Source organism: Culicoides brevitarsis, chromosome 2, assembly GCF_036172545.1.
Source record: "Culicoides brevitarsis isolate CSIRO-B50_1 chromosome 2, AGI_CSIRO_Cbre_v1, whole genome shotgun sequence".
NCBI classification, from domain to species: domain Eukaryota; kingdom Metazoa; phylum Arthropoda; class Insecta; order Diptera; family Ceratopogonidae; genus Culicoides; species Culicoides brevitarsis.
This window is the reverse complement of record NC_087086.1, coordinates 18,967,843-18,994,086: the sequence shown is the minus strand read 5'-3', so window position 1 is coordinate 18,994,086 and position 26,244 is coordinate 18,967,843. Positions and strand designations below refer to the sequence as shown.

The following is a 26,244-nucleotide window of genomic DNA, read 5'->3' as shown; positions in this document are numbered from 1 at the left end:
TATCGGCAGCCGTCTTCTCGAAAACACTGTTTTCTCGTGTTTTGATAATTGCGTTTTAAGTAAAAACTTGTGTTATTGTGAGACTTGGAAGTGTTGATATTATTATAATTGTGCTAAAGCCAAAAGAACAAAGGTAAAAATATCAATAAATCCACGCGAAAATCCGCAATTTCATTGCAAAATAGTGAAAAAAGTGCAAGTAAACAAACGCCAAAATCACAAATCACGATGTCAGTCCCATTTTTATTGACGGAAATTGCGCTAGAACTCTTGGGAAATAAATTTTACAACATAAATGGCGATGAGTGTGGTGCCTTAAAAGATCTTTTTAATCCATCGACGGCAATCAATTCCGATGTAGGTGAAATTATCGACGAAAATCATCTGATTGCCCAACTTGGACTGAACGAACTGACTTTATTTGGCAACAACAACAAAAATTGCAGTGAAAATAACTCAGATGGCAACAAAAATACAAATAATAACAAACACTGCATCGAATATTTAGATAAGCAATTAACGAAAATAATTAGCAGTGAAAAGAGTGAAGGTAATTTCTATTAAAAACAAACATATTTTTGATCAGGTGTTTAAAATCCAAAAAAATATTCCTTATGTTTCAACGGAAAAAAAGGAAATCGCAATCAATATTGACATTTATCAACACATTACGAAAGTCCTAAACCAATAAATATCGCTAAACGGATCAAAACGGGCGAAAAATTATGTAAAGGCAAACAAACGAACTGCGAATAGAAAAAAAAGAAAAATGAAAATATTGATCTTGAACTTGAAAAATAAAATATGGCGCAGTTGTAACAAATTTCCATATATACACTAAGCATACGACGGATTTTCTACGACACGGGTGCCTGTCGTGTGCTTGTGTGTGCCTCTCTGGCATCTATCTAGCGGTTTGTACTGCTGCGATGATGATGATGACTACCTTCTAGCGATATATATTGATGTGTGATAAAACGTTATACCTAATAATAGCTAAATTTGCACCCATAACTTGTGAAAAGCTAACTTGTACCTCTCTCTCTGACACAAAAAAAACCTCAATTTTTAGATTCTGCCAGTTCATCGAGCACCACGTTAAAGTACACACCAAAGCCCGTTTCATCCGAAGCACTCAAAACTGCCATCGATCAAGGTAGGAAAACTAGTTTAATCGAGAAAAGAAAGGCTTTTCTTTGTCAGTAACTCTTTCCCCCATTGCATCATCATTTCTCCCATTTCCAGCTTGTATTATGAAATTCTTTGTACTTTTTTTTATTGTTGTTATTATTACTGCGAGAGTCGTCGTCATATAATTATAGGGATAGGTAAGTGCTGTGTGCACCAAGTAGAGCGAGATTTTGTGTATTAACTGCGCACAAGAATGTATTGCGCCTCTCCGAAATGAATTCATATTTCATTTTGTACAATTTGTGATGTATGAATATTGCAAAGGGAAAGCTAGAAACATTACTTTTAACACATATGTTATGATGAGGAAAAAAATGTACCTTTGTTGATTTCCACTGAAAAGTGTCACAATAAGCGAGAAACGATGAAAGAGGTCGCTTAAGGACACATTACTCATGCTTTTAATCAAATTAAGACAGAAAAGTTGATTGATTACAGTCCATTTCTAGCAAAGGCATTCAATTTGAATGCATAAAAAGTGAGTTTAATTAATTTCTAGAAAAGTTTTCCGAGTAATTTAAATTACTTGAGAAATAAATAAAATTAAACTTAGGCTGTACCAAAAGAAAATCAACTAAAAAAAATTATATAAAAAGTGAAAAAATATTTTTTCTGAGAAAAATTTTTAAGAAAAATGACTTTAAATGATTTTTTTAAAATTTTCTTCTAAAAAATATTTTTTTCAATATTTTTCATAGGCAGAATTGAAAAAAGTGTATTTTTGAGAGACCCATGAAAATTTCCTTCAAAAATAAGATTATTAATTTTTCATCACAAGACAATTTTTTAAAAATTCTTATTCAAACTAATTTTGTTTTTAAAACTTCAATTTACAAAAAAAAAAAAATTATTTAAATTCAAAATTTTTGCCTCACAAAATTTAAAAGTATTTCCTCTATAAATATTAAAGTTTTTACCAAATTATTCGTTTTTTTTTTACTTTCCAGGAAAGTGATTTTTCTTTATGAAAGTTTTTTTTCTTCGTCCCTATAATTTTTTTTTATAAATTTTTCAAAAATTTGATTTTTTAAAAAAATTCAAAAATTTTGAATCTTTTATTTTTAACAAATTAATTTTTTTACTGACAATTTTAATGATTTAAAAAAGTTTACTAAAAAAATAGAAAAAATTCAGAAAAAAATTAAAATGGCTGAAAACTATAAGTTTTGTCATAATTTGGCATTTTAAAGATTTTTTTCGTTTTACTCTTTTTAAAAATTCTTCAAAAATTAAAAATATTAAATTGGAAAAATATAAAAATAAATTTCATTTGGATTTTTCTTACCTCGAAAAAAAAATCACCATGCATTAAAATAAAACGGATAAGGCACGCTCACAAAGCAAATTATTTATTTTTTTCTTTTGCAAATCAATCTGCACCGTAAATCGATACGAATATGCGATTCAAATTACTTCCCAATCACTTTTGACGCTCGAAAAGTAACAATATTCGTCTTTGTTATTTATAAACATTAAATTTAAACAGCTGATCCGCTTACAAAATAAACAAGTGACGACGCCTGGTTCACGTTTTTTTTTTGTATTTTCACACAAACAGAACTCGTACACGAAATGAGCACGAAATGCAATAATAATAATTTAAAACACGTGCCATCAGAATGCAATCCGACCGCTTTTTAAACAGCTATAGCTATAACGCAGCAATTTCGAGCTCGGAACATTTATCATTTATTTTTGAAAAAAGGCAGCATTTTCGAAAAAAAAACGACAAACCATAAAAAAATTCTTTTTTTTTTTCAATAAAAAATATTGCCATGATCTTGAAAATGAACGTCGGTTTTTTTGGAAAGGTTCCATAAAAATATGCAAGAGGCATGCGAAAGTACATCAATTTAATTATTGCACAAATAAAGAATTTTGCTTGTAGTTGCGCTAGCTATACAGACCCAAAACACATGTACAAGAGTTATCCGTTCAAGTTCAGGGAGAAATTTTCGTATTTTAACGTGAATATATTGACGTTCGTTCGTTGTTTTCATTTATAAATAAATAGAGTGGACAGAAAATTTTCAAAAATTTGCAAAAAAAAATTAACAAAATCAAACAAAGAAAAAAATCGTGAAGGACAAAGAAAAATCAATACGAAACCTCACCTCAGTATTTCATCACCACCCTAGAAAAAAAGAAATTTTCACCTAGTTTCATTAAAAAATGAAAATTTCATTGTCAATGCCATCCACATAGACATACAGCGAGAATATTTTGGCTTTGAGTCATATGTTTATCGCAATATTTTATTATAAAACACTTTTTTGCTGCAAAAAGTATTATTATTAGTATTGTTGCGCTAATCTATTAAGCAAACGTATATAAAAGTGCTGCACAAAAAAACGTGCTATTAGACAATGAGGCAATATAAAGAAATTGCATGTTTCTTAAAAAAAAAAGATAAAAAAAAGTTTGTACTAAACTAGATTTTTTGATTAAAATTGACGTCACTCGAGTTTCTTTTCTATTCAGAATCACGAATCGACCCACACACAGAATTTATCCCAAAGTAGTGACGTCTTTTTCTCTTTGTTCCGTTCAAATGCTGGTACAAGTACAAAATATTGAATAATAACAAATACTCAAGCACTCATTACTCAACACATCGCTCTGCGAATAGGTGAAGATCATAAAAGGTTATAATAATACACACTTACATGTGTTCGTAAGCGACCGACGACAGAATGATACCCGAATGATGCCAGAATTTTTGTAGCTGCGAGTACTTGGAGCAGAAAAAAGTCATCATATGAGCTTAGCTTGGAGGAACAATCATCGTTGCTCATCGGTTCAATTGTTTGTTCTGAGTGTTGATGATGTATGTAGTTTTTTTTTTATTATTTTTGCTGTTATGAAATGAAAAAATGAAGCGAAAAAAAATTGACAAGTCATACTTTTTACTAAATTGTTGGGCTTGGAACTTTGTAGGGTGGACTTGATTTGAAAATTTTCTGCTTAGAAAAAAAATTAAAAATTCATAAATATTATTATAAAAAATGTATTTTTGATAAAAAAAAAAACTGTTAAAAAATTTTCAAAAATTTAATTGTTAAAAAAAATTCAGCATTTTTTAGTTAAAAATTAAAAAAAAATATTATGAAAATTATTGCAAAATTAAATTAAAATTTATAAATATTAAGATTTTTAAAAAATAACTTTGGTTTCAAAAACAAATTTAGTTTACAATTATTTATTAAAATTAATTTATTAAAATTATTTATTAAATTTATTTAAATTAATAATTAAAAATAATTAATTGAAAAAACAGTTTTGTAAAACAAAAAATTGTTTTTTGAAATTTAAAAAAATCAAGTTCAGTAAATAGAAATTTTTATACCTAGTACTTTTCATTGCAATTTTCGTTTTTTCTTATCATCATAACTCAAAAAAAAAAAAATGTAAAATAAATTTTATTGAAATTTCAACTCAAATTTTGAAGAAAATTTGAAAATACTAAATTTTGGCAAAATAGATTTTTTTTTATTAAAATTTTTATTTTAAAATCTTTTTAATTTTTTAAAAATATTTTCTTAAATTTTAATCGTCTGACCAATTTAAAAAAAAAATGAAAAAAAAAGGATTTTCAAAAAAAAAATAAAATTATTATTTACCTAATTTATTTCGATTACTTTAACATTTTTCATACATTTAGGTTAATTCAAATTTTTATAATATTTTCAAAATATTTTTTTTTTTTAAACAAAAAAAAAAAATATAAATTGATAAACAGTAAAAAATTAAATTACATTTCAAATTGAATTTAATTTTCATCATTATTTTAATGTTTTTTTTTTTTCTTAAAACTAAAAAAAATAATTGAATATTTTTTTTAAAATGTGAAAAATGTGTCCAGCAAAAAAAAAAATAAATAATTTTTTTAAAGGGACATCCTATCCAAACCCCTGGATGTTAGTCGTTAGAACACAAATTGTAACTCGAACGATACGAACAAAAAAAATAATAAAAAAATTGTTAAGTAATGTGTATCAAAGTTATACTCAAACACACAAAAGTAAAATTAATATAAATACACGGAACGACTGAAAAGAAGAGGTATTCATGCAGCAAAAAATTATACAATAAATGAAACAATATCTATAGCTTGCGAGTCTACAAAAAGGTCTATCTGTAGGAAAAATGAGCAATTAGTGTGTTTGTAGTGGAGATGTAAGTAAAGTCGACCTTGAAAAAAATTTTTCATTAAATTTCCGCAAAAGAGAATTTCTTTTGGGAAAACCAATTTTGTTTCCAAAGTTCAAAAGAACGGTTCATTAATCTTTTTTAAGGAGGTAAAGAAAATTTTTAAAAAATGCTCGGCGTCTCCATGCAACACCATGAAAGGATGCCATTACTGCACTTTTAAATCCTTTTTTTATGAGCCATTATCATTTGATTTTTATCGTCTCTCTCTCGTTCTAACTAACATCAAGTCATCGTTATCGTTGAATCTCGAAGCCTGCCTGCCTTATAAATTTTTATTTAAAATTATATCGAATGCAATTTAATGCAGTTTTATAGGTGGAGACACAAATACTCGTGCCATGACTTTATATGCAATTTTTTTTTGTAATTTGAGATGAAGACGGCAACGACGTGCCTTGTACGGTCACAATTTATCGGATTTTTCTACGTACGACCATTGTTTCTGCAGAAAACAGCTCAATCGGAAAATTTTATTCAAGTCGCGTTTGCATCCCTGAACCGGTTTTTTTCGCTAACAAGACGCCTCCACAAAGTTTAATCTCGTTAATTACATCTCAAATTCAATTCGATTCAAGAACATGTTTGCGCGCGCGTTTTGGATGATTCATAATAATAATTGCTGCGATGTGGTGATATGGAGAGTTAGTTACATGACTTATTAAAGCCTGTTTTGCGATTTTGTTGTAACATTTTGTGCTGTAACCTATTTTGTGTCATTACAGAACGGATGAAAATTTTATTGGCATCGGAAAATGAGAAACAGATGTTATTTACATCATCCACAACTGCCATAGGTGAGTTATTGCAATTTTTTTCGTTTGTCGTAATCTGGTACGGAAATTTGTCGTTTTTATTCATGTATCGAGAGAATATGGAGGAAAAATGATATATTGATCGACTTTTTTTTGCCGTCAACTGTGACTTATTAGTTTTCGATTACATGGAAGATGTAGATTTTTTGTCGTTTTATTGGACCACCAAACGATTTTATCGCGAAATTGGTCCTTTTTGATGACACAGTGAGATAATTTTTAGAGAATTTTGATCAAAAAGACAGAAATTTTATTTTTTTTTACGATTAAATTAATTTTGTCTAATTAATTTTAATAATTTTTTTTTAAATTATTTTAATAAAAATTAATTCTATATTTTATTAAAAATTATTAATTTTAATTTCATTTTTTTTTAGCCAAATGTTTTTTCTAATTTTTCAAAAAATTTTTATTACCGCATTTTTAATTAATTTTCATGACTTTTTACAAAAAAAGTTATTATAGATAACGAGCAATAATTCATTAAAATAAAAATTTTAAAAATTCGAATTTTTAAAAGTTTTTTGACGTTCATACAAAGCCAATAATATTTTTGTAATATCAATATTTGCAATAATTTTTATGATTTTTTTTATTTTCTTTCCTAATTTCGACTAATTTTATGATTTTCACTAAGAAAATTTGAAAAGGCAGAGACAATTTTAACTTAAAATTTTTTTCTTTTAATTTGTTTCTTAAAAAAAGTAAAAATTCAATTAGTTTTTGAATTTTTGCCATAAAATTTCAGTGATTTTATCATTTTTGTCAATTTTCACATCGTCAATTAACAAGTTTTGATCCAAAAACAGAAAAAAAATCCATTTAACCTCAACTAGATAACTAAGTTTTGACCTCGTTACCCGCCCTCGTGTAAATTTCCCGGAATTCATTTAATTCTAATAATTTATCCTTCGCTGCGGTTCAAAATCCGTTCACGATATAATCAATATTAGGACATGACAAAACAAAAACATGACTAATCCTCCGTATTACTCTACAAATTCGTAGATTTACACCGTCGAGCCGTACAAATTTTGTCACACGACGACGCTACAACGCTATAAATAGACAAATATAGACCAGATTGGATAATTACATTAAAAAAACTTAATTAAATTTGCTAATGCATGATAATGATAACAATCAATCCGAACAACAATAATGTTGTAAATGCTAAGTAGTCCCAGACCGATGTTTTGTTAATTAAGTTAAATTGGAATATTTCCAGAAAAAGTGCAGCTCAATCATGTGGAAAAGATGCGACTTTTGTGCGAGGCCAGCGATATCATCAAAGCGCTCAAGGCGGTGCTCGAGAACGTGGATGAGGACACGAAAAAGGCAAAAATTAATGCGATTCTGGAGATGAAGGGTCTCATTCAGACGGAATAAGGAAATTCACTCATTTAATTCTCACTTCTTCACTTTACTATTTCATTCATCAGTTCATCTCAATTTAACTTTAAGAAGACTTTGATGGTGTTGGTGATTTAAAAAAAAAAGTTTTTTTTGCCGAATTCCTGAACGGTTAAATTAGAACTGAAAAAAACTTCCTTCTTGTTGCTTCTCCTACTTGAATAGATACGCGGGAAGTAGACTCACGAATGTATTGTTAGCGATTTTTTTCTATCATGCGTGGCTAAGGTTGAAGGAGTACGGACACAGTGGGATAATTTTTGAAAATAAAAAAAAAATGTTAAAAAATTAAAAAAAAAAAATTAATTAAAAATTTAAAGCCTAATTTATAAAAAAAAAATTTGTCTGAAACTTTAATCTTTTGAATTATTTTGAGATTAAAAAAAATAAAAAAAAATTTAAAGTATTTCTTTAAAAAAAATTCAAAAATCATTCAGAGAGTAAATTTAAAAATTATTTTAATTAATTTTTTAAAAAATAAAATTTCAAAAAATATTTTTTTTTAAACTAAATTCAATTTAATAAAATTAAATTTCGTAAAAAATACAAAAATTTCCACTTTGCCCACTTTTAAAAATGTTGAAGTGAATATTTCAAAAATTAATTTTAATTTATTTATATGAATTAATTAAGCAAAAAATCCTTAAAAATTTAATAAAAAAAAAAAATAAAAAAAATATTAAAAATTTTGCAAAAAAAAAAAAAATAATAATAAAAAATCATCCCACTGTGAGTTCCACGGAATTTTTTTCTTCACAAATTATAATAATGACGATGATGATTTACAACACAGTACACAAAAAAATGAATCTAAGAAATAATTTCGATTGTATTATATTTTTTTTTCTTCCATACGTTCAACGCAAGTCTCGCAGCTCACCAACACCATTGAAGAGTCTTTATTACATAACATTCTCAGTACTGATCAGGCTTCGCTTGAAATCAGAACTTGATAGTCATTTAAGTCATACGCAAAATTTATTAGGATTAAAATTTTTTGAAGACTGTTGAATATTTCTACTGCCAGAACCGTAAATTTTGTACAAATAAATTGGAAATTTCATTAAAAATATCATTCTTTTAATCAATCATTCGCACTTTTTTAACAGAAAATTCAGTTTTTGGGTAAGTTTTTAATTTTAATTATTTTTTTTTTATAAATCTTCTTCAAAAATTCTAATTATGGTATTTTGGCAGTGTGGTTAGCTGGTTGTGTTGTTAGCTTCATGTTAATTTTCATTTAAAAAATTGAAAAAAAATATTTTCACAAGTTCACAAAACTGAAGATCACAACCGCTACTTGCATTGCCGCGATAACTTAATAAAAAATCCACAAAAATGTGTAATTTTTCTCCTTTTGATGCTGTTTTTTGTAGATCCTTGCGGTGTTCTGGCAGTGTGGTTAGCTGGTTGTGTGTTAAGTCAAAAGTCACAACGGCTATCGGCATTGCCTTAATAAAGCAGGGGAAACATCCATCACCAAACACGTGCGTATAATTAAAATAAATAAATAAAAAAATCGATCAAAAAAAAATAAATAAAAAAGTGCAATGATATTGCACATTGGCAGTGTGGTTAGCTGGTTGTGTGAAAAAAATGGTCACAACAGCTATCACCACTGCCCCCGAGCAATATCGAATGGATTTCATCAGAAAGAAAATTTTTTGAAAATAAAACAAATATTTTTTTTTATTATTTTATCCAGATTTTTATTTTTCTTTGTGTATTTTAAAATAAAACAACTTCTTTTTATTATTTTTTGAATTTTTTTCTTCCAAATTTCACGAATTTGAAAATGTTTCATTTCATTCTATTATCTTTTTAGTTAATATTAATAATTAATTTATTTAACACAATATTTATTTTTTTCTTCAGTTTTTTTTGCATTTATTATTATCATTATTATGTTCTTAGACTTTAATAATAATAATAATTTTTATTCAATTTATTACCATTTTTTCATAATTATTATTATTATTTTTCTTGATAAATCTATGCTTTCAACAATTTTTAATCATTATATTATTTATTAATATTTTTTTTTGTTTTATTTAAAGTTTATATTATATTTAATATATATTTATAATCAGAGAACTTACTCACTTACTTTATTTATTTATATACTAATTTTATTCAGTTTCTTTCATTTATAATGTTATTTTATAATGTTGTTGTGTTTATGCATAAAATGTTAAAAATTATAGAAAAAAATTACCACTTCTCCATTTCTATTATTTTTTATATATTTTTTTTTAATAATATTTAAGTGTTAATTTTTAAATAAACCATTTTCCAAAAAAATATTGTCCAAAAAATATCTATGATATTCAAAATTAAATTTATTTAGCTTTGAGCCAAAACTTATCAAAGAGAATTTGTTCTATTATTTTAAATTTTTCTATATTTTTTTTTAATTTTGAAAAAAGAAAGAAAATGAAAGCGATTCGTATAATAATTAAATATATAAAGAACCTTAAAAATTAATATTTACACAGAATATAAGCAAGTTTCTTCTCTACAACATTAACATTATTAATAATTATATTTGATTATAACTTATATAATTTTTCTTTTTTTTTTCTTGTTTATTTTTAATAATAAATCTTAATGAAATTTAAAAAAGTCTAAAATATACAAAAAAATTATATTTATTTACACAAGTCAATATCTGCGTATTTTTTTTTTAATTTGTGTAGTAATCATTTCATTTAAAAAGAAATAAAATAATTATATATAACATAGAAGCTCTCATGTTTTTATAAGCAACTTTGCTGTTTTGTAAGCTTTATAATTATTATTATATTTTTTTAAGCAGTTTGTTATCAATTTAATATAATAATAATCGATTACAGCGTCCATTTCCTACTAATAAAATACCAAAATCTTTTTTTTTCTTGAGTGAATATATGAGTAAGTGAGGAAAGTAAAATATGAAGTTTGTATGATTATTATTTTTTTTAATTATTAACATAAGTGATTATTATTGTTAAAGTAATTGATAAAAGATATATGATATATAAATGTTTTAATAATAATACTTCTGGTAATAAAATCAATTCATTCGTTTTTATATAGTATTAATTGTATATGTTGTTTTTTGTAAGTTGAAAGAAATTTGTAAAAATAAAAATTAGAAGAAAAAGTAAGTATTTTTGAAAAAAATTATAATTTTTGAAAAAATTCATCGAAATTTAATTAATTTTTAAAAATGTGTTCTTGTACCTTTCTCTTGATTATTTTATGAGTCCTAATATTTTTTTTTGTGTTTTGCTATTATTTTGTATTATTATATTTTGTTTGTTTTTGTTAACAACTATATTCACTATTTTAATATTTTTTCAGTACATTTTACAGACTAAACGACTTGTTTTTATGTTATTATTATTTAATATGTTGATAATAATAATAAATAGTAAGACACTTTTTTATTCATTTTTCTCTTGTGTGTTTTTCTGTCACTTGCCTATTTTCATGTTTTCTTCTTATTTTTCTTGCAGTAATAAAGTAATAGAGTTCTAAAGTATTATTTCTAGTTATTTTAAGAAGTTGAGGAAAATTTTGGTACACTTAAAAAGGAGGAGGAGGATGATTTCATTGTCGCGTCTTCTGCTTTTCTTCCTATTTGCTCACTAATACATTGAAATTGTAACTACGGACACTTCGAGATTACTGTCGTCACTGGAGACGAATTCGTCCAAGCTGCAATCGCTGTTGGTGAAGTTGTTGTTGTTCGAAATGTTGTTGTTGTCGTTCGCAGTGGCGCTCGTTGTGGGCGCTTGTAATCGCTTGTTGTTGGCAGCGGCTGCAAAAGATGCTAATGGCACCTCACCCATGCTGTCCATCGTCGATGATGCGGATGATATTGATATTGAGGACGATGGCGATGTCGGTGAATTTGGCGAGAGCGGAGAGGATGAGGAGCCAAACTCTGAAGGTCACTTTCCGTCACGCGAATTTCTGCGGCGACGTCCTTCGGTGCCATCGAGTCCTGCTGAAATATAAAATTAAATTTATTTAAAAAATTTCTTTTGATTAATAATGTGTAATTTTTTTTATAATTTTTTTTTTTAGCTTTAAGAAGATTTTATTTGATTAATTTTAAATATATAATTTTAAAAAATTATACATGATATTTTAAAAAATTATTAAACTCGAATTAAACTACTAAACGTATTTTATGTTTTTTTTTTTTTAATTAAAAAATTTAAAATTTTATTTAAAATTAAGAAATTTCAACCTCAAAATTTCTCAAAACTTGAAATTAATCGTTTCATATTGAAAAAAATTTAAATGGGTATATGTTTTTTTCTCCTCTGTTCGTAAAAAAAATAATCGAAGAAAAATTTTAAAATTAATTTAATTTAATAAATTTAACTTTGAAATAAAAAAAAATCAGAAAAAAGTTTTTTTAAGTTTAGTGAGCTTTTTAACCATTTTTTGACGAAAATTAAATTTAAAAAAAGTTCCAATGATTTTTTTTTAAATTTTCGCATTTTTGAAAACTCTAAAATTTTTAATTTTTTTTATATTTTTAAAAAATTTAGTAAAAATTTTTAGAACAAAAATTTAAAATTGAACAAATTTTTGAATTATTTTTTAAGAAAATTTGATAATTACCTGCACTGCGTGTCTTGCGACGTGCTTCTGGTGTCCCTTCAACAGCAACTTCCTTCACGCCAGCACCCAACGTTCCATTTCCCTGCTTATTTGGCGTATTCGTCACATTTTGCAATCCCGGATTCTGTTGTTGTATTTTCGCCTTTTGATTGATTGCCGTCGTCGACAATGCAGAACTTGTCATTCGAACACTCCTTCTCGTACTGATCTTTTCTTCGCCTCCTCCGATCGTCGAATTGACGGGAGTCGTTGGCGCGGCAACAGCTTTCGTCGCAACTTTATTCGGCGTTTGTGGCTGAACATTATTCGCATTCACAACTCGATGATTTCGCAGCACTTTTTCGCAATCGCCCGTTAAAGACGACGTCGATGACGACGCTGAACGATTCAATTTCGAATTCCTTACTTTGCCGGCAATTTCAATTAGTGGCTCGTCACTATCCGACGAACATTCGCTCCGTTTGAGGGTTCGACCAACAACTGTTTTTGCCGGGGTGCCATCAATTACAGCGGATTTTTGGTTCGTCACAGCAGCTTTAACGGCATTAACGACAGGTTTCGCTGCCACTTTCGCTGGAGTCGCATTTTGCGCGGTGCTCGTGTCATTTTCCGTCTTTTTCGATTTTTTTGTTCGTGTTTGCAAGTCATCACTTACGCAGGATTGATTTGAACTTTCGGAGCCGGCACGTTTTCGCTTCTTGTTCACCTGATTGCCGCCCTTGGGACTTAATCGATCGATTGCCGCCGCATTCAGTTTCGAGAGAGTCGCTTTCAGATTGGCAGCGGGCGAGTCTTGCGGACTTTGCTTGGCACCCACCGAATCGAGGGGACTCTCGAGCTTGCTGCTGGCTCTAGTACGTATTCGAGTTGAGTTGTCGTTCTCGTTATTTTGCGGAATTTCGATCGAAAGTTGCTGTAACATCTTATCCGAGGGCGATGGGGTCTCGATTTTGATGTCTGGCGTGTCGTTCATGTCACCGCGATATTTATCACTATTCGAGTAGGTGTACAAAGCGGGTGTTGTTCGCACCGGGCATGGCTCCAGTAACTCATCTTTGATCGTTTCCGGCTTTTCTTCCTTCTTGATCGTCGGTTTTGTGCCTGGATTTGCTGCCGTGCCACTTGGCGTCACATTACAACACTCGTCTTTCGTGATAACTTCGTTTTTGTTCTCGTTCAGATCTTTGCTTGGGCGTAGAAGCGTTTGCGTCTGCGGCGAATCGTGAAATTCGTATTTGTCTTCTTTCGGTTCGCCGAGATCCGCTAGCAGATTGGACTTGGATGTGACTATTGCACTGTGATCCCCGTTGATTTTCGTCTCTTTTTCGTAACTGGAAACTTCGTTCGCGACAATTTCGTCTATGCCTTCCATGTTGGCGAGAGCTGCTTCAATATCATTTGGCTCGTAGTAATCGTCTGGCGCACCAGCGTCGCCTCCGACACTCGAGTGCATGTCCGATACACTCACTTTGTTGTTATTTGTACTATTTCCGACGCCGCTTGGCGCACTGTTGGCTGCAGCGTTTGTCGCGTCGGGCGCACGACTACTCAGCAACAGATTTTCGTTGGTGCCTCCCTGGGGGCTGTGACTGTTTTGGTGCGGCGATTTTTCCGACAACGCATCCATCGACTCGATCCCGCTGTCCTCGCCTTGTGCCTGAGATCCTGGCGATCCGCGGACATTTTGCTGCAACAACGACGGATCAATTAACACGCCGCCGCCACTTCCGATTGTTTCGCGCTTCGGCGAACTTTGCACCGGTCGTTGCATATTCGTACCGGCATTCGTCGAAGTATCACTTGGCGTCGTTTTTACGCATTCTTTAGTCGCGACGTTGTTCTGAAATGTCCCATCCGTCGACGCTTTTGACGTTTCCGTAATTCCACCACCGCCCGCATCCGCCACCTCACTATTTTCCAACAACTTTTGCTTAAATTTTTCCTCGTTTATCATGCTGTCGCTGCCGTGCGTCAACAACGCCTTCAAAGTCGTCTTACTACTGGCAACGGGCGCCGTCGTCGTCGTCGCCGTCATCGAATTCACTATTATACTTTTCACTGGACTCGCTGTTTGTTGAGCTGGTTGTTCTTGAGACGCGTCGACTTTTTGCGCCGTCGTGACTGGATTTGTCGCCGAATTCGTCATCGAGCCCGTTTTCAGTAACGTTCGCAGGTTACTTTTCTCCTTTAGATGATTTATCAGGGAATAGGAACCGATGGTGCCGATATTTGTGGAACCAACAACGGATTGATTGTCGGCGGTGTCAGCTGCTGCTGTACTTAAGCGTCGTTTTTTGCTACCATCCGGACCCAACATCCCATTTGGACTAGATATCTCATGTGTTGTCGTCGAACGTTTTGCATCTCCTTCCTCATTCATCATTTTCAGCAATTCAGAATTTTTCTTCTTCAGTCGTAGTGTTGCATCATCTCCAGATTCACTTCCCGATTGCTAAAAAAAAATTTTAAAAATAATTTTAGTTTAAAATGTTTGAAAAAAAAATTATATTTTGTTGGAAATGTGAGGATCTGATCAAAACAAGACGTTCTAAAGTGATAGAAACAAATTTTTGATCAATGAAGGTATTTCCAAAAATTTTCTTTTCCCTCATTAGCATTCCCTTTACAGTTTGGTAATACACTGCTAGGGCCAAGATAAGGGTTTATAAGGTCGTTCCAAATTTAATTCAAACTTTTTTCTTCTGTGTCCTTTTTAATTTAAAATTGACCAAAAATTGCTATTTTTCATAATATTTCAAGAATTTTTTTGAAAAAATTTTGATTTTTTATAAATTTTTTGAGAATTTAAAATTTCAAGGATTTTTTTTATCCAAAAATGTATTTTGGTAAAAAATAATTTTTTTTACATATAGATTTTTCTCATGTTTTTTTTTTTCATAGATTTATTTCACTAATTTCATATTAAATTTAAAATGAATTCAATTTTATTTTTAATATTTGTAATTTAACTTTAAATTAATGAATCTTAATTTTTAAATTTTTCTAATTTTTTTTAAATAAAAAAAAAATTAAGTTTTATTTTCATTTCAGTTCAATTAATTTTTTTTATTTAAATTATTTTTTCAATAATTTTTCACATTTTAGCGGAAATATTCAAAAAATTAGATAAAATCGATAACTTTAGATATTAAGTAAAAAAATGAAACGAAATTTTTAACTTTTTTTTTAAATTTTTACAACGCATATTTTTCGCAGAAAATTTTTTAAATTAAGAAAAAATTAAACTTTTCACTGATTTGAAAAAATTAAACTTTTCATACATTAAATTTTTTTAATTTTAAATAATTTTTTAATTATTCCTGATAATTGCAAAAAAAATTTCGACTATTCTTAGTCAATTTGTATTAAAAAAATATTTCAATATTTTTTTAAAATTATTCCCTGAATTTTCATATTTTACAGAACAAAAATTTTTGAAAAAAATTTGTAACGACTTTAAATTAAAAAAAAAATAAATAAATAAAAACTTACGCTTAGAAATCGTTTCTTCTCCTTCTTATGTCCCGACGCTCCCGACTTGATAACAACCGATTTGTTCTTTATGCTAATGTGCAATGGCGGAACTCGCGGCTCCTCCGTCGAAGATTGTTCTCCAGCACTGGCAGGAGCGACATTACCCACAGAATTTACCGCATTTCCCGCCGTCGTCGCTGTCTGCTGCGTCGTTTGCGACTGTTGCATAAATTGCTGCGCAATACTCGCATTAAAATTGTATTGTTGCGCTACCATTGCCGTGGGTTTCGACGCTATCGGTTTCTTCGCTGTCGGCGTTCCACTTCCGCTCGTCTCAAGTTTCAATCGCAACTTCAACTCGGCATTCGCGCCTCCCGTTGGCGACGGAACCGGCGTAATAACGGCCTTTTTCACCTTACTCACGCGCGTTTTTGCCGGTTTCTCCTTGACCACTTTCACCACCGTGCCATCCGGATTCAAAACTTTCTCCTTTTTCGTGCGCCCGCCCTTTTTGGCGCCCGTTTTCGCTTGCGCCTGCAAGAACATGTCGCCGGACTGGTTGGATTTTTCCGTGTCACTCATGTCCGAGGTGAGATATTTCGCGGAGAAATTTGTGCCGCGTGAACTCTCGTCGTCGTAGTCGTCGGCGTCGCCGTCACTCTTGTATGTCTCGTGAAAATCTGCCCCTACTAAAGCCACATTGTTAGCGTCTTGCTCACTCGTGTCCTCCACTTGTGTGATCTCCATGTCGCCAGTTAGGGGGTTGATGAGAAATCGCTGCGGCGGCGGATTTTCGTTCGTCACGCGAGTCGCTGCTGCTGGTTGTTGTTGTTGTTGTTTCAATTGCACTTGAGGTGAGTTGTTGGATGATGATGATGATGAGATGTGATTAGTTTCTACGATTGGACCATTTGTGAGTTGCTGCGAATGATTAGCCGCGGAGTTCCCCGACATCGGCGTCGTCGTCGTCGTCGTGTCTAAGCTACTTATCAAATCTATGTCTAGGAGTGAGTCTAATGAGGTGCCTTTCGTGTCGAAGGCAAGTAAGGCGGAATCCAGGTCGTGTGGATGTAAGGAAGGCAATAACGAGTCTAGATCGTTCTTGGTGAGGTCTGCCAGGTCGGCGAGATTGCCCAAGCCCAGCGGATCGGCGTTTTGTTGTTGTTGTTGCGAAACGGCAGATCTGGAGGCTTGTTGCTGCCCGTAGCTCGGTGGCAAATCTGCAGTTCCTTGAGTATTTTCTTGCTGTTGCTGACTATGATTGTACATTTTTTGGAACCGATCGAATTCCTGGCAGTCCGGATCCAGTTGCTGCTGCTCCATCTTCCATCGCACATTGCCGTAAGTGGCGTTCATGCCTGGCTGCTGCTGCGGTAATTGCTGTCGTAGCGCATTTGGCACGACAAATTGCTGCTGATTGCTGTTCGGCGCACGAGCAAAGTACAATTGCTGCGCTCGCACTTGCTGTTGCTGCATTGGAAGTGACGAAATTTGATTGCCAGACATTTGACGGCGCATCTGTCCAGCATTATTTGCGTTTGTTGGTAAAGGCACTGGAGATGATTGCGCGACGACGACTCCATGTTGTTGTTGTTGTTGTTGCAAAGGCGAATTACTTAACTCGTTACTGTTTGGAGACTTGTTCAGTAGTAAATTATTGTTGATAACAATTGCTTGTTTATCATGTGTACCAGCCACCTGCTGCTGCTGCTGTTGTTGTGATGTAACTAGCGTCGACTTTGACATTAAACCCTTATTATTAACTGTACATTTATTACCACCATTACCACTACTATTACTAATGTTAGCGCTATTTACACGATCTTGCGGCGTCACTTGCTGCTTGCCGTTACTCGGACCCGCTCCCTCATTTTGCAGCAAATTCACGAGCAGCGGGCTCGATATCGCGATGTTGTTATTGCCCGCATTCGTTGCGGCATTTGGCGATCCCAGAACTCCCTTGGCTGGATATGGCGGCGGAGGAGCTGGTTGCACAAATGTTTGCGATGATGATGACGTTCCCGCTGCGGCATTCGGAGACGTTGTTGTCGCTGGCGACGACGCCGGACTCATGCCGAGCGTATTTTCGCGTCGTTGAATCACACGTGCTTGAATCATGCTTTCGAACGGATATTCAGCGGCATTTTCCGCGGCGCCGAGATTCGTCGGTACGTGCACCGGCAACTTTCCGTCCATTGGGCACACGGTATTTGGTGACTTGAATATCGCTTGTTGTTGTTGCACTGCGACGGCGGCTGCTTGTTGCGCCGATAACGGACCATTTTGTTGCGGAATTACTTTTGAAGTACCTGGCACTGGGTCGTGAATCGGTCCACTGTTGCTACTGGATTGTTGTTGAAAGATTTTTGCGAGTTCGCTTGTCGCGGAACTGCTTTGTTGTGTGTTTGAAGTGCTGGGTGCACCGTCTGTAAAGAGGAGAAATTGAGGAAAAAATTTAAAAAATGCACATTTTTTTCAAAATTTAACATAATAAATTTATTTTAAATTTTATTTTTTTTTTTAAATAAAAATTTGATTAAAAATTAAATTTTGCCTTTCTTTTAATTAAAAAAAAAATAAAATAAAATGAAAAATATTCAATTAAAAATAAAATTTTTTAAAAATATTTTTTCATTATTTTATTATTTTTTAAAAATTCATAAATATTTGAGTTCATATATTTGATATTTATTATTTTTTTTTAAAAAAAAATTTAATTAAAAATTCAATTTAATTATTTTTTTGTAATTTCTTCCGAAAGAATTGTCAAAAAAAAATATTATTTTTATCAAAAAATTATTATTTTCTTTTTTAATTATTAAGCTTTTTTTATTTCATTAATTCTTATTAATTTTAGTTTAATTTAAATTAATTAATTATTTATTTTATTTTTATTTTATTTATTTATATATTTTTTATTTTATTTATTTTTTTTAAGTTTAAAATAAATAAAATTGGAATTAATAATTAATTTAAAACAAATTAAATCATAAGAAAATGTTGGAAATGTGAGGATCTGACCAAAAGAAAACGTCTAAAGTGATAGAAACAAATTTTTGATCAACGAATGGTATTTCCAAAATTTCTTTTCCCTCATTAGCATTCCCTTCACAGTTTGACAAAACACTGCTAGGGCCAAGATAAGGGTTAAAACAGAAAAAAATCCGAAAATTACCTGTTCTTAACACAATTTCTCTTCCTACTAGTCGTAATGATATCACAGAATCGCCCTCAAGTTGCACGGATAAAATGCCTAATGCTCGCAGTGCATTGTTGCCAGCAGACGCAAGCTCTCTCAGCTTCGTTGCTGCCTCCTTTGGAATGGAAAGTGTCACTCGCACACTGTTCCATGGCTCAACCTGCGAAAAAAAATTAAAATTATTAAAAATTCTACGGAAAAAATTTAAAAAAAAAACTCACTTTTGCTACTTTTACTCGTTTGCTCTTGGCTTTTTCATCGCCCGCCGTAGCGGAGGATGATGCGGACGACGCGGAAGAATCCGAATCATATCCCTCCTCGTCCTCCGGCGTTATTAGAGACGATAATTTCCCGACAATATCATTTAGTCTGTCCGGAAAATCGGGATCACTTATATTCCCTTCACAGATAACGACTGCTGTCAATGTTTGTCCATCACTATCTGCCACCATCCTAAAAAAACAAACGAGTTGTAGGTTAATAAATGGGTCACAATAAAAATTTTACGATTTGAAATTGAAGCAAACATCGTGTCAACACTGATAACGACGCGTTACGTTACGTTACACGAGAGAAAACGTGACGCTCTAGCGCGCATTGTTTGGACTCGCTCGCATCTTATCAGCCAATGGCATCTCTATGCCGGCAACATTTTTTCCGTTGTTTATTCAGACATCGATCAACGTCTTGGTTTTTCATTCTCTTTCTCCTCTCTGACTCGTGATAAGCAATATCGGTCATCATTTACAGAAAAAACGAAAAAAATGACATCCAAAAAATAAATAAAAATTAATTTTACTGATTTCGAAAGAATTTTTCGTCTTAAAAAGGTCAAAAGTGAGAAGGAAGTGACATGACGACCCTTCGTTACTGCTAAAAATTGATCGTTAATGTTTATTCGGCACATATTTACACGCTAATGTTCGAGTCTCGCGCGGTTCATTCGTCATAATAATGGAAAGTTTCTTTTCTTTCATCACGTATTGTCGTGCTGGTAGTCATTATTGCTGAAGAAAACGACGATTATTATTATTATTTCTTTTTATTAATGATCAACTGCTGCTACTCGACAACTGGGGAGATCACAAAAGGTACTTTTTTCTCAATTTATGACAGAAACATATGATTTCGTGTCGTGTGATGTAAAAATTTCTTGTAATTTTTTTTATGAAAATGACAGTTTTTGATCGAAATTTTAATTTTTTTGACAACTTCTTTGAAGTTACGTCAAGTTATTTATTAATTTAATTTTAATTTCAGAGACATCTAACGAAAGTTCAAAGTTTCCCTAAAAAATAAAATTCGTTGATAAAAATAAGGAATATTTTGCATGTAAAAATTTTCTAATTTTAAAATATCATAAAAATAAAAAAAAAATTTAATTTAAAAAATTAAAATAATGAACATTTTTCTTAAAAAAAATATTATTTTCCCCACATTTTTAACAAAAAATAATTAAAAACTAAAAATTATTTTTTTTTTAAATTATTTTAAGGGAATTTTTATTTTTAAATAGGTATAATTAAATTATAATAAAATAATAAGTAAAATAAATTATTATATGTATATTTTATTTTATTACTTTTTTCAAAAAATTGAGGTAAAAAATTGTACCAAAATTTTTATCTTTTTTTAAATTTTAGTAAAAATATTTCTCTTGGAAATTTCTCAAAAAATATGCAATAGAAAATTGAAAATTAGTTAAGGACCTAAATAAAAATTTAATTCAAAAATAATTTTTAAAAATTAAATAAATATTTTAAAATAATATTTCAAAAGTTTTTAATTTATTATTAAATTAAATGATTTATCTTCTTTTATGAATAGAAAAAAATCGTATTCTTTATCTTTTTTTTGCAAGATCAAGATATAAGAAATATTCACAAAAAGCTTCACAACATGACGTCATTGAGAACGTTTCTCATGCGAAATTATTTTTTTTCCAAAAGTTGACTCAAGACCTCTCATCGTTGTCGTTGTGCCTGTTTGAGGTTGCAAGATAAATATAAATGATAGTAATTTGTCTAATTTTATTTATTTTATTATTTATTAGGTAAATAATTGTTGTTATTATATTCGCCGTACACAATTGCGCGACGACCACGAACAACGTTAAACAGGGGCCAATTGTCTATTTTTTTCGCTCTCTAGCATTATCATGTGCAATGCATATACAATTACTCTGCAATAGAGGCCCTTATTTACTGAAATTGACTAATGATTATTATTTTTTTTCTACCTAATTGTATATTTTTTCTCGATAATGCGCCAACAACAATGTTGTTATTATTTTTTTGAACTTTTTTTTCAATATTTTTTTTGATAAGGGACGCATTTTTCGTTCATGTCAACCACCAATCAGTATTTTTATTTACTGCAAACTGTTTATGATGATTGTTGTCATATATACCTAATAAAGATAGGCACGTCATAAAATACAAAAAAAAAATCATAACAAACAAACGAGGAAGCAAGCATGTTTAGATGTGCATCAATCACAACGCATGGTTCGCCGTTTTGGAGGCAAGCATCCACCATTATTTTTGTTGTTGTTCTATTTCGTCATGCCGTGTTGTGCGGCGCATTCGTGTGTGGTAGTGATCGTGTCGCGTGTATATGTAATTTTAAACGTTAATAAATAGAATATGAATGAAAAAAAAAATTGTACATAGTTCGGTACGCGAGATACACTTGGCGTTCTAGAATCATATGTGTGTGCCCTAGTATATGAAGGCGAGTATTGGTAGTGGATGTGTGACAGCAACATTGTATGTTGTGTTCGTTTATTTATTAAGGTTTTGTTACAAGATCGCGCCAAGAAAACGGTTTTTATTTTCTGTTTCCTCATGTAAATTTCAACTGACAAAAAAATAGGCTTGTGTACCTGGAGTTTTTGGGAACCATTAATTAACTTTTTTTTACCGGTTTTAAAATTAAAATTTTATCTGATTTTATTTGTGGATGAATGTTTAATTTTCATCAAAAACAAAATAATAATATTAATAATCTTCTTCTATTTTTTTTTATTGGGAAAAGTGTAAAGTTTTCTCATATTGACATTATAAGTTTTGAACTTTTGTAGTTTTCTTAGAAAAATCATTACGAATTGAGCTTGTTTTTAACGAAACAAAACCAAAAGTTTTAAACAACTTATTTTGTAAGGTTTATAAAAGTTCAGGAATAAAATTAAAAATTCAATTTTAAGAAATGAAAGTTTGGTTCAAGAGAAAAAAAGTTTTCCAGGTAGAAAAGAAGAACAAATTGTTCGAATATGTAGCTACTAACTCCACAATCAGTGTGATCTACTAGAACGAGACTCAGGATTGAGATTAAAATCTTTACTACTATGCAAATCCTTCCACAGAGTATTTTTGACTTTTGGTTGGCTTATAGAGTTTCACTTCGGTAAGGTCACTTCAGTATTTAATTCTTAAAAAGTGCATTGAAGATGACGATGATTCTTAGTTTTTTAGTCCTTTAGATTGGACTTCTTGTGTAATGTCATTCACATTGTTTACTCTTACAATAGTCTTTAACGCTCTACTTTCAATTCCAGATTTCAATTATATTGTATTCCAGGGATTCCGTTGGCTTAGATAGATATGACACGACACCACCGCGGACCTCTATGATCCTATTGTGGTTTCAGTTCAGTTGGGTTAATTTGGCCATCAATTCTGTTAAAAAATATTTCGTTGTCTAATCCCGGGTAAGAAAATAGAATATATGTTCCAAAGATTCTACATCGTTAATGCAAATATTTCAAATATCATGAGAGCTAAAGTTCATTATTTTAAAGTGTTTAAAATTTTTTAGTTCTTTCGAAGTTTCTTTAAAATTTCGTTACAAGAAATATTACAGCTTGTTTATGTTCGTTCACATGCTGAGAATTTTAATCGATGATATGAAACTTCTGTCTAATGGATGTTGACTTTTGTTTAATTTTCTAGGTTAGGTTTGAGAATGGCATCACCGCGATCTTCAAAAACAGCTATTTAGAATAGTTTCGTGATCGTTTCTTCTTTCTATGGCGCTTATTGATAAACTCGATTCAGAGCTCGATGAACTAATGAATCAATTAATCCAAAGATTCAAGCTCTGCTGAAGTAGATAGATAGATATGGATGGCTCCTCCGCGGATCTCAAGATCCTATTGAGTATTTTTTGAAGTAAATCAGAATCGTTTTTTGATTTTGACCCATTTGAAGTCCACAGTCCTCTCACACACGTTCATTCACGATTTTTTTTGGTGTGATTTCCATTTCATGTGTGAGTGAGTGTATATGAAATTGACTTCATTCATATACACTTCATTCAGCTATGATCCACACATGAGAACACACATACGCATACACCGATATACTCCATGGGTCGCTACAGAGGCAGCAGCCGCAGCACTAGCAGCGAGTCTATGCGGGGAAGTAGTGCTTCGAAAAAAAAAACGAACGAAAAAAATATGATATGACTCTTGTTTATATACAACATGTTGTGTTTTTTTTTTAATATTTACTTATATACACTCTCATATTGCTGCTGCGAGTGTATATCGTGGGCTAAACACACATCGCGCGCTCCGTGTACGAAGTTTTCTACGCAATTTCACTTCGCATGTTGTTGGCTTATAACAATAATAATAATAACATGGCTGCTCCGATGGATGGTATGACTGGAAGCAGCAGTAAAAAAATATTTATCCACCACAGTGCTCTGACACCGCGCGACATTTTTCACCCGATTTCCGCGCGCGGAGTTGTCGGTCGTCACACTCTTGAATTTATTTGTTATTTTATGGGCATATACACTTCTTCTTGTGTGACACCAATTGCGTTGAGCACACAATTACTAAGCAGATTTATTTTTTTTTTGTTTTAATAAACAGATATTGACACCATTTTTGCTTCGGAACTCGAGAATTTCACATTTTTTACCTTTTTATTATTTCACATGCCTTTCCAATGGACTTTAAGGTTTATTATTTCACAAAATATTTATATTTTTTACTGTGTTGTTGTTGTTACTTCTTCAATTTTATGAATTTCCTTCACTTTTCTTCTCTTATTAATTCTTTTTAACAAGATTCCGTTGAAATTTTCTGCTTTTTATTGTTATTTATTTTTAAACGTTTCATTTTACTCTGTAAATATTTTGAAAAAAAGCATCGTGATTAGAATTCTGTTGTTTGTTTGTTTATTGTTACTGTGTTCGATCGGAGAAAAAGCTGAAATTTTGCATAGTTTTTGACCGAAATTCCGAGTTGTCATTGTGATGCGAGCAATATGAAGCACCGAGTCAGAAACGGAGTCAAATCAAACGGCCACTGCTCAAAAATTACATAATTCGCGTGTATCGCGTGGAAATTTCCGCCATTTGGTCCCCGGTTGCGTGAATTCAGACCGCTTTGCATGCCCTTCCGCGATTTTCGTTCGACTTTTGGAGGCGAGGCCAGAGAATTATCAAAAAAAGAAAAAGATTGTAATAATAATTGAAAACCTCAAAAGGATCGTATGTCATGCATGTTTACAGCAGCGCGTCGTACGTCGACGTATATACGTGGTGTGATAGTGTGCGTGCGTCTCGTACGTACGTACGGCGTATGAACGCGGCCATCTTGTTTTGAGGAAAAAATTACTCGGGAAATGGTCGGCGAAAATGCCCGAATTTCGAGTCAAATGTTGCCAAATTCCGGGCAAAACTATGCAAATGTCGCAGCTGAGACTCCGTGCCGCATTTTTCACATACTTTTGCTGGGTTTCACGCAAGTTTTCATAGGTTTTTCTTGCTAACCTTTTTTCGAATATAATTCTTTTGACATTGCGATGAAACGGAGAAACACACTCAGTTTTTTCTTCATATGTATGCTGCACGACATATACAGACACACATGTCGTCGCGTGTACACCCGTATGTGTGTGTGTGTATGTACGGTTGGTTGGTTGGTTGGTGTAGTATGCAAAAAACTGATTTTATTATGCCACGAAATCAACTGTTTAAACACTTAGAAATTATGATTAATTAATTTAAATACACTTAATTCAATGTCTTTTAACATAATTTTCCGATTTTAGCAGTTAATTTCATCTATAAAATACCGTTTAGACGAAATGATGGAGTTTAATTTTGTACAATAACATCTTTCCTCTCCATTTTCTTTTTCTTTACTGACTAAACAAAATGCGCGGTGGGCCAACTTTGTGCCCGGTGAGTAATTTCTCACGCGAACCATGCACCGATTCGTTTTCACGCGCAACTTTCGACCAATCACGAGTCGTTTTCCGGCGTATCCAATGAGCGTGCCGGATTTCCATGTAATTTGGTATGATTGGCTGTCAGCCTAGTGCACATTTACAACAAAAATCCCGGCAGATGGCGTTCAAAAGTGTATTAACGGGAAAATTCCCAGTAAAAATTTGACAATTATACCGGAAAACCGATTCATGAGGGAGTCGTCTTAAAATTCACGGTTTGGTTGATTTTTAAACTGAACGTTTAATTTTAAAATTAATAAATTTTGGCCAGATTTTCGAAAATTTTTGAAATTTATCAAATTTTAATAGGATTTCAATAATATTTTGAATGTTTAAAATCAAATTTTTCATAAAAAAAAAATTAAAAATTATTTGAATAACCGATTTAATGAGGTAACGATTCTCCCCTCTGACTTTTTTTCATTTGACAACTGTGAGTCCTAGTAGGCAATCCGCATTTGTCTTTACTTTTTTCAGTCGCATTGTGAAGGAAAATCTATTTTCAAAAGGTTTGTACCTAATTTTCCGTCTATTTTTCCGTTTTTCATCTAATTTAATCATTTTTCTTGCCCGTCTTTGAATTTATCAACAAATTTCTTGCCGGCACTCGTGATAAATCTTCCATTTAACTCTAAATAAATTACGTAATTTTTTGTGTTTTTCTTGCAGCTCCGAAAATGTCCGAAGTTGGAAGAATCCCAAAGCCCAAATTGCGTGGCTTGCACGTTGAATTTATTAAAAAGAGCTTGGGTATTACCACACTTGTTTGTACAGCTCTCGGTCTTGCTTTGAAATTCGGTCACAATGAGCCACGCAAACGGGATTATGCTGAATTCTACAAGTGAGTGTTGAGGGTTTTTTTTTATCGGAGAGTTTTTATGATTTTTTTTGCTTTTGTTTTTAGGACCTACGATGACAACGCTGCCTTCGAACGCATGCGAAAAGCTGGAGTATTGCAATCATGCAAATAAATTGTGTTCAACTTTTTAGGTATTAGCGGAAATTTGTCGTCATCTATTTGAAAAATTGAGAGAAATAAATTACAAAATTCAAAATAAAAATGATTCCATTGAAAAACTAA

At 31.6% G+C, this 26,244-nt stretch overlaps 3 protein-coding genes across 13 annotated transcripts; 2 read left to right on the top strand and 1 right to left on the bottom strand.

The window, feature by feature from the left end:
• On the top strand, positions 1 to 8,717 carry LOC134830227 (probable serine/threonine-protein kinase DDB_G0291918). Of its 9 annotated transcripts, none has more exons than XR_010161958.1 (5): positions 1 to 550; positions 1,073 to 1,156; positions 6,126 to 6,197; positions 7,444 to 7,818; positions 8,575 to 8,717. XR_010161958.1 is itself a non-coding variant. In XM_063843638.1 (4 exons), exons 1-4 carry the CDS (start codon positions 229 to 231, stop codon positions 7,602 to 7,604), a joined length of 639 nt encoding a protein of 212 aa, XP_063699708.1. In that variant the 5' UTR covers positions 1 to 228; the 3' UTR covers positions 7,605 to 8,051. The 9 variants fall into 9 exon arrangements, 1 of the variants encoding a protein (XP_063699708.1); XR_010161957.1 differs by having other exon boundaries at positions 8,548 to 8,717; XR_010161961.1 differs by having other exon boundaries at positions 7,444 to 7,697; positions 8,558 to 8,716.
• A 2,114-nt stretch (positions 8,718 to 10,831) lies between these two features.
• LOC134830397 (uncharacterized) lies at positions 10,832 to 25,061 on the bottom strand. Of its 3 annotated transcripts, none has more exons than XM_063843863.1 (7): positions 24,658 to 25,061; positions 23,847 to 24,052; positions 19,140 to 19,371; positions 18,895 to 19,078; positions 15,738 to 18,145; positions 12,246 to 14,697; positions 10,832 to 11,616 (listed from the first exon to the last, which is right to left on the bottom strand). In XM_063843863.1, exons 3-7 carry the CDS (start codon positions 19,368 to 19,370, stop codon positions 11,564 to 11,566), a joined length of 5,328 nt encoding a protein of 1,775 aa, XP_063699933.1. In that variant the 5' UTR covers position 19,371; positions 23,847 to 24,052; positions 24,658 to 25,061; the 3' UTR covers positions 10,832 to 11,563. The 3 variants fall into 3 exon arrangements, with proteins under 3 accessions (XP_063699933.1, XP_063699931.1, XP_063699932.1); XM_063843861.1 differs by having other exon boundaries at positions 10,833 to 11,619; XM_063843862.1 differs by having other exon boundaries at positions 10,833 to 11,619; positions 24,703 to 25,061.
• Positions 25,062 to 25,583: 522 nt separating this feature from the next.
• On the top strand, positions 25,584 to 26,244 carry LOC134831491 (cytochrome c oxidase subunit 6C-like). The gene is made up of 3 exons (XM_063845226.1): positions 25,584 to 25,672; positions 25,833 to 26,004; positions 26,068 to 26,244. Exons 2-3 carry the CDS (start codon positions 25,841 to 25,843, stop codon positions 26,132 to 26,134), a joined length of 231 nt encoding a protein of 76 aa, XP_063701296.1. The 5' UTR covers positions 25,584 to 25,672; positions 25,833 to 25,840; the 3' UTR covers positions 26,135 to 26,244.